The sequence below is a fragment of the Salvelinus alpinus genome, chromosome 8 (genome assembly GCF_045679555.1).
Source record: "Salvelinus alpinus chromosome 8, SLU_Salpinus.1, whole genome shotgun sequence".
Classification (NCBI taxonomy): domain Eukaryota; kingdom Metazoa; phylum Chordata; class Actinopteri; order Salmoniformes; family Salmonidae; genus Salvelinus; species Salvelinus alpinus.
This window is the reverse complement of record NC_092093.1, coordinates 72,057,099-72,066,267: the sequence shown is the minus strand read 5'-3', so window position 1 is coordinate 72,066,267 and position 9,169 is coordinate 72,057,099. Positions and strand designations below refer to the sequence as shown.

General features: G+C 44.9%; 1 protein-coding gene across 2 annotated transcripts in view; it reads right to left on the bottom strand.

The window, feature by feature from the left end:
- Nucleotides 1-3,722: 3,722 nt before the first annotated feature.
- Nucleotides 3,723-9,169, bottom strand: part of LOC139583652 (guanine nucleotide exchange factor VAV3) — a 143,147-nt gene continuing 137,700 nt past the window's right edge. For both annotated transcript variants that reach the window (XM_071414942.1, XM_071414943.1), the window contains one exon: nucleotides 3,723-8,045. In XM_071414942.1, the coding sequence (XP_071271043.1) occupies nucleotides 8,001-8,045 (45 nt within the window). In that variant the 3' untranslated portion in view covers nucleotides 3,723-8,000. The remainder of the gene's footprint in view (nucleotides 8,046-9,169) is intronic.

Here is a 9,169-nt window from a genome sequence, read left to right as displayed (position 1 = left end):
AAATTGCGCTAGAACGCAGACCTTCAGCGCTACGTTTTGAATCGATTCTTTAATGGTGTTCTGCTGTAGTCACTCGCTGCAGTCAATGACACACTGGCTGTTGGGCTGAATCTCTTTGTCTGTTAACATCAGGTGTGTGTGTCCACTCACAGTACCTCCCAGTATCATAGCATGTATGATGTTTTTCTTGACCAGGACCAGATATACTCTCTGTTAAAGACTGAGAGCTACATGTATAGTAAGAGGATATTAAATCAAATCAAAATCAAAACAAATTTTATTTGTCACATACACATGGTTAGCAGATGTTAATGCGAGTGTAGCGAAATGCTTGTGCTTCTAGTTCCGACAATGCAGTAATAACCAACGAGTAATCTAACCTAACAATTCCACAACTACTACCTCATACACAAAAGTGTAAAGGGATAAAGAATATGTACATAAAGATATATGAATGAGTGATGGTACAGAACGGCATAGGCAAGATGCAGTAGATGGTATAGAGTACAGTCTATACATATGAGATGAGTAATGTAGGGTATGTAAACATAAAGTGGCATGGTTTAAAGTGGCTAGTGATACATGTATTACATAAAGATGGCAAGATGCAGTAGATGATATAGAGTACAGTATATACATATACATATGAGATGAGTAATGTAGGGTATGTAAACATTATATTAAGTGGCATTGTTTAAAGTGGCTAGTGATACATTTTTACATAAATTTCCATCAATTCCCATTATTAAAGTGTCTGGAGTTGAGTCAGTATGTTGGCAGCGGCCACTAAATGTTAGTGGTGGCTGTTTAACAGTCTGATGGCCTTGAGATAGAAGCTGTTTTTCAGTCTCTCGGTCCCTGCTTTGATGCACCTGTACTGACCTCGCCTTCTGGATGATAGCAGGGTGAACAGGCAGTGGCTCGGGTGGTTGTTGTCCTTGATGATCTTTATGGCCATCCTGTGACATCGGGTGGTGTAGGTGTCCTGGAGGGCAGGTAGTTTGCCCCTGGTGATGCGTTGTGCAGACCTCACTACCCTCTGCAGAGCCTTACGGTTGTGGGCGGAGAAGTTGCCGTACCAGGCGGTGATACAGCCCGACAGGATGCTCTCGATTATGCATCTGTAGAAGTTTGTGAGTGCTTTTGGTGACAAGCCGAATTTCTTCAGCCTCCTGAGGTTGAAGAGGCGCTGCTGCGCCTTCTTCATCACGCTGTCTGTGTGGGTGGACCAATTCAGTTTGTCCGTGATGTGTACACCAAGGAACTTAAAACTTTACACCTTCTCCACTACTGTCCCGTCGATGTGGATAGGGGGGTGCTCCCTCTGCTGTTTCCTGAAGTCCACAATCATCTCCTTTGTTTTGTTGACGTTGAGTGTGAGGTTATCTTCCTGACACCACACTCCGAGGGCCATCACCTCCTCCCTGTAGGCCGTCTCGTCGTTGTTGGTAATCAAGCTTACCACTGTAGTGTCGTCCGCAAACTTGATGATTGAGTTGGAGGCGTGCATGGCCAAGCAGTCGTGAGTGAACAGGGAGTACAGGAGAGGGCTCAGAACGCACCCGTGTGGGGTCCCAGTGTTGAGGATCAGCGGGGTGGCGATGTTGTTACCTACCCTCACCACCTGGGGGCGGCCCGTCAGGAAGTCCAGGACCCAGTTGCACAGGGCGGGGTCGAGACCCAGGGTCTCGAGCTTGATGACGAGTTTGGAGGGTACTATGGTGTTAAATGCTGAGCTGTAGTCGATGAACAGCATTCTCACATAGGTATTCGTCTTGTCCAGATGGGTTAGGGCAGTGTGCAGTGTGGTTGCGATTGCGTCGTCTGTGGACCTATTGGGTCGGTAAGCAAATTGGAGTGGGTCTAGGGTGTCAGGTAGGGTGGAGGTGATATGGTCCTTGACTAGTCTCTCAAAGCACTTCATGATGACGGAAGTGAGTGCTACGGGGCGGTAGCCGAGGGTGAAGCAGAGCCGAGGGTGAACATTTTGAACTACAGAGGAACAGGACAGCCTGACAAAGTTGGAGTGGAGTTTTAGTCGTTCTTTTCTTTTCAGTGTGAGGTGGACTGAAGCAGCTACATCTTTGCCCCTCTCTGTCACCGTCCACCATCTGTCGTCCTGGCGGTCCTGTCGCTGCTGGCGGTCTGCTGGTGTGGCCGGCTGGCGCTGCCCAGGTAAGGCTGCCCACCGTGGGCAGGGGACCTGGAGACTCCTGGACCCTCTCTACCCCTATGGTGGCAGAGCAGGGTGAGGCGGGCGCGAGGTGAGCAGCCTGACCCTGTGTGTCTCATCTTGTCTGCCGCACGTCCACCCAGGAAGGAGCAGATGGCCAAAGAGACCATCACCCACACATGCACATGCACAGATGCACACAGACACACACTATAGTCATTCAAGACTGCACACACACAGAGACACGAAAACACTATAGTCATTCAAGACTGCACACACACAGACACACACACACACACACACTATAGTCATGCAAGACTGCACACACACAGACACACACACACACACAGACTATAGTCATTCAAGACTGCACACACACAGACACACACACACACACACACTATAGTCATTCAAGACTGCACACACACAGACACACACACACACACACACACACTATAGTCATTCAAGACTGCACACACACAGCCACACACACACACACACACACACACACACACACACACACACACACACACACTATAGTCATTCAAGACTGCACACACACAGACACACACACACACACTATAGTCATTCAAGACTGCACACACAGACACACACACACACACACACACTATAGTCATTCAAGACTGCACACACAGACACACACACACACACACACACTATAGTCATTCAAGACTGCACACACACACACACACACGCTATAGTCATTCAAGACTGCACACACACAGACACACACACACACACACTATAGTCATTCAAGACTGCACACACACACACACACACACACACACACACTATAGTAATTCAAGACTGCACACACAGACACACACACACACACACACGCTATAGTCATTCAAGACTGCACACACACAGACACACACACAGAACATATACAGTGCACACATGATTACGAACCCAATAACATGACCTTGCTTCTCCCTTTAATGAAAGCAGTGAAATCTGTTCATTTCAGTGATATTGTACTACAGCTTTCATTTTCACCATGCTTGCACACTCACCTTCAATGTCTGTGGGTGGGATGGGGGAACGAATGAATAGCACTTCACTATTGGTGTAGTGTGTGACAGACACACGCACACAAGGACACATGCGCGCGCGCGCACACACACAAACACACACACAGAATATGTCTTCATATAATAAACACCTGTTTGTTCGTTTTATTCTCTTATCTGTTGTCGCTTCCTTCTCTCATTGGGCTGGTTTGTGTCTCATGCTAACAGCATGCAGAGCATTCCTTCGTTTACCCGTTTACCTCATTAGATGCGCACCAATTAGCCAATTAGAACTCTGGAGCAGGCGCTCCGGTGGTTTTAATTAAAATCTAAGTGCAAATAAACTCTCTTTAAAAAACAACAGTGTTTCCTTTGGTCTTGGCTGTGCATGCAGAGGCAACACAATAACAACCACTTAATGAATCCTACTTAGGCTCAAGCTAATTTAGAAACAAGAATAATTTAAGCAGCTAGCAGAGAGAAGAAAAAATGAATAAACAGACACTGCAATGATATTAAAAAGAAGCCATATACATTTGTGTTTATTGTGTGATATTTACATATTTACAGTATGATACAATACTATGTGGTTATGTTCCACACTGAACTCAGATTGCACGGCTATAGGTTAGTTAGGCCACAGTGGCAGGTTGCCATGGTGTTTAGACTCCAGAATGTCAAATATAGGTACAGTAGACATATTTGGCTTCATAAATTATGTTCTAACAAGGTGAACTATACAGAGTGCCACAACTGAGAGACACAGTACAGACAGCAGACCGTTCTGTTGTTGATCAATATAACTATGGCTTCTTATCTGTAAGAAAGGGCTTTAATGGCTTGTCCATGACTACCGGTGAGATGATGGTTGTTTCAGTTACAAAAGACAAAAAATAAGTCTGTATGTGGCTGTCTGGTGGAGTAGACTGAAACACCTGAAACATCTCCTCTCTATTTTACAATATAACAGAGTATATAGTGTATATCCTATCCTGGTATGAAGATACAGTGCTGGGTTTCAACCACTTCACCGAGACAGGGACAGGGAGAGAGTACAGAGAAGCAGAGAGAGAGAGAAACAGAGAAAGAGAGTTAGATATAGAGGGCAAGATGGAGGAAGGGCATAGTAAGAGGGAGAGAGAGAAATGAACAGATTGTTGGATGTAGTGGGTGTGCTAGGTGAGGAAAGATAGTGTAGAGATCAGATCATTGATACCCTTGAGGCTTTATTCTGTTCTCTCTGGGTAGAGGATAAAGACACACACAGGGAAGGAAGAAGCCCTGCTAGTGTAAACCCTTTACCGTCGGAGTTCACCTCTCGTGGAAAAGGCAGGGGAGTAGATTACTAGATCCCATGCTTAGAAAGGCTGTTCATATCTCTCTGTGTTAGTAGATTACTAGATCCCATGCTTAGAAAGGCTGTTCATATCTCTCTGTGTTAGTAGATTACTAGATACCATGCTTCAAAAGCCTGGTTGCAACCGGAAATGTTCTCTCTGTTATGTCTATGGTGGGGCTATCATTTTAAAGGCAACTCCTAAAGCATCTCATAATGAATTCAAACAACCTCCAGTCCACACTGTCATAGGAAGAGGCCATAAGTAAAGCATGGTTGAAGGTGGAGGAGACATTCCGAGAAAGAGGTGAGGGGAAAGATGTGCTTATGCTGCTGCCATCTGGTGGTAGCTAACATGCACTGCAGTTAGAAAACAGAGTAGGGGTGGATGGGGACACTTCACAATGCAACCTGTACACACACTATCATATTCCATCAAAACAATTCAAAAATAAAAAATACATCTCTTATACACATTTCATCATATCAAGACATTATCCAGATGGCTTGCACATTAAAACAAGTAAAACACATAGTTCAGCTGGAATTTGAGCTGCCTTCACTTCAAAAAAGCATAATGCCATTGTGGTGGGAAACAGTTCAAATAAGCACAGGAGAGTCACAGGAGAGGACAGTCTTTCACTCCACTGATTCCTTACTACAGTTCAAACACTACATTTCCCAGCATTCTGAGGACCAGATTCACATCATAATCCATTTTGTGCCTCAATGACCAGCATCAACACACAAAAGAACCACAGGAAGACAGCAGAGTTGTATTCATTAGTGCACACCGTAGCAAAACAATTGAAAACGAATATGAGCGTGTATTATTGTTCAGGTAGTCCCTTCCTGTTTAAGTCTGCTCCCATTTGGTGCGTAGTGAATACCACCCAGACGACAGAGACATTGCTGAGGCATTGAATACCTCCCCTTTATAGTTATAACCCTGATGATTTCATATGTTTTGTTGCACAATATAATCTTTATAATAGTATATACATCGCGTATGTACTGTATGATCATTCAATATTATACTATGGAGTATGTATGGAAATTGAATGGGTGAACTGAAGACGGTTATGGCTGAGCCGTGTGTGCGTGCCCGTGTGTGTGTTTGTCTAGCAGCTCTCCTCCCAGACGCCACCACCTGAACTATCACCTCACAGAACTGTAATGAACACATTGTGGCATAGCATTAAACCTGTCAATCAAAGTCAGAGGGTTCAGACTATGGCATACAGATCCTGGTGCAATTGCTTTGGGACTAAAAAGCCGCATGAGTGAAAACACTGATCACATCACCTCCCATGTTCTTCTGTACTGACTATTACACTGCATTGTCTGTGGTGACTTTTACATTATTATACGGCCTGATCCGCCTGCCGGAGTGTGTTTCTGAGTGTGTTTCAGTGTGAAGTCATTATTCCCTCAAATGTTGCTAAATCCCTCTCATTAGAGGATTATGAAGGAAGGAAGGCACTGCCTGGAACGTCTACTGGAAACTACCTTCCGGGGAGAGGGGAGGGGAGAGTGGAGAGAGAAAAGAGAGATAAGGAAAAGGAGAAGAAGAAAGGGAGAAAAAAAGGGGGTTAAAAGAAGAGAAAGAGAAAGGGAGAAAGAGAGAAAGGGAGAGAGGGAGTAAGAGAGAGAAAGAAAGAGAGAGGGGGTAAGAGAGAGAAATAGAGACAAAGAGAGGGAGAAAGAGAGAGAGACAAAGAGAGAGGGAGAAAGAGAGAGAAATAGAGACAAAGAGAGGGAGAAAGAGAGAGAAATAGAGACAAAGAGAGGGAGAAAGAGAGAGAGACAAAGAGAGAGGGAGAAAGAGAGAGAGACAAAGAGAGAGGGAGAAAGAGAGAGAGACAAAGAGAGAGAGAGAAAGAGAGAGAGACAAAGAGAGAGGGAGAAAGAGAGAGAGACAAAGAGAGAGGGAGAAAGAGAGAGGGAGAAAGAGAGAGAGACAAAGAGAGAGAGAGAAAGAGAGAGGGGGAAAGAGAGAGAAATAGAGACAAAGAGAGAGAAATAGAGAGAGACAAAGAGAGAGAGAGAAAGAGAGATAGACAAAGAGAGAGGGAGAAAGAGAGAGGGAGAAAGAGAGACAAAGAGAGAGGAAGAAAGAAAGATACAGAAGACAGAGGGCTGGAGGCCCCATCAGTAGGGGTAACAGGAGACAGTGTTTACAGGCCAATCAGAGTATTCCCTTTTGTTTTCTGTCAGAAGGAAGAGAAAGAGCGGAGAGAGAAGAGAGAGAAGAGAGAGAAGAGGGAGCGGGGGCCTCTTGCGTCCGTCGTAGGGTAGCATCACATCACTAGCTTGTTCCCTGACAAGACAGCCAGGTCCCTATCTGATCAACACACACCGACAGCCCCTAACCCAGCCTGCTGTACAGCTGGAGAGATGAGAACATGAGGGGCGGGGTGGCGATGATATCCCCCAACATCCCTCTCTCTCATCTTTTGTGTGTGTGGCAGGTTGGTATTTACTGGGATGACTCATGTACTAGAGGCAGCTCTGCAGGGTGGTCACTAGCTGCCACAGCCACAAAGTCATCAAATCCCTAATCCCTAATCTTAACCCTAACCTTAATCACACTACTAACCTTGTGCCTAACCCTAAATTAAGACGAAAAAGCGAATCTTTTTTACGATATAAACTATTTTGACCTTGTGGCTGGACCAGCTAACAAAGACCGCTCAGCTCTGCCTCCAGCACAATATTCATCCCAATAAACTGTGCGTCAACCTGTGCGTGTGTCGTGTTCAGTGGCAGAGATTGTAATCTGTGAGGATGGGTGTGGGAGGTGTTTCATGACAGTATTAGGGTTAAGTAGCTTGCTCAAGGTCACATTGACAGATTTTTATCCTTGTCGGCTTGGGGACTCGAACTAGCGACCTTTCAGCGCTCAAACCACAAGGCTACCAGCCGCCCTGTGTGTGTGTATTTGTGTGTGTGTCTCTTCTCTCTCTCTCTTTTCTCTTTCACTTTTCCAAATCCTTAGACAGTCTTAGCTATATTCTGGGTGGTGTGGACGGATGGATAAATGGATGGATGGATAGATGGATGGGCAGCATTTAAATATTTCAGCGACAACTTGCGGTAGCAGTATTGACAGAGGGAGAGAGGTGGATGTGAAGGAGAGAACTGGGTTCTGGCAAAGGTCCTTCCCCTGCTGACAACAAAGCTGTTGAAGTGGTGGAGCAGAGCAGAGAGAACCAGTCACTAGACTGTTGCAGAGAGAATCAGTCACTATACTGTTGCAGAGAGAATCAGTCACTAGACTGTTGCAGAGAGAATCAGTCACTAGTTCATCGAGAAACCCCTCTTTTCCCAAAGGTCTCTGGGACGTCGCTGACAGCCAATAGGAGGGCTGGAATCCCAGATAAGGAAGTCCCATCTCAGCAAGCTGTCAGATCAACCATAGAGGGTCCAGTACTAAACCAAACAGTTGTTTTCTTTTTCACTCCTCTCCTTCTTCCACATAGGTAGATGGAAACCAGCCCACCTGCGATAAAAATAATAAAAATTATTGTTAAAAATATAGCGGTAGTGTGTGTGTGGGTGTATGTGGACTGTTGTTACACACCCCCCCCCCCCCCCCACATAACCTTCAAGACGACACCTGAGTGGCTTATGATGGTGATACTTTTCAATAGGCATCTGGCCGAGTGATTATCCTATTAGCCAGTTAACCAGTTAGCTTTTTAGCCAGTTAACAAGCTAACCAGTAAGCTGAAACGAGTTAGCATGTTAGCTTATTGTCTGTGAAGGCTACAGCTGTGCAGAGATAATAGCATCCAGCAGCAGTCCTTCACCAGCCTACTTCCTCGTATTATCTGATTCACTAGAGAGAGAGAAGCTCTATTCCCACAACCACAATGGCATTTAGAGTATTGCGATACTAGCTAGCACCGATCCATCTATTCCACTCTGAAGACGGGCACAGTGCAGAGCTCTGCTCCAGAACACTGTTTAGTGATCACTAGAGCAGAGTCAACAGACAGACAGACACCAGGGCTCAATAACAGGGAACAGATCTCAGTTCTACACAGCAGCTCGAACAAACACACTCACATTATTTGAGACCCACTGGGCAACAGACGTCAGTTCAACGTCTAGTTTTCATTTCAATTTGGTTGAGTTGTCAACTTACGTGAATTCAACGTGAAATCAATAAATACATTTTACCATATCATTAAAAGTTGGGTAAAAAAATACTAAATGCCCTTTTTGAAAATCAAATACATTTTCCATATTGATGCAACGTCATCACGCAGATTTTGGGGTTGAAATGACGTGGAAACAATGTTGATTCAACCATTGTTTCCCCAGTGGGGAGCCACTCACATACATACTTCTTAGACCAATTGTCAAAGTTGGATATAGACACACACATAACTGCACACTCACACAATAACATACTTACATACATAATGCATTTGAATAGGACCTGTTCATAGGCAATATCAAACAGGGATACAGAGACCTAACCATGAGAGAAGCATTTATACCATGTTGGTATGTATATATGGTATGTACTGTATGTTGCTTGTTTTGTACTTGACTCTCTCTCCCCACCTCCCCACAGGGATAACAGATAGGTGATTGGATGGAGAGATTGATTGGCGT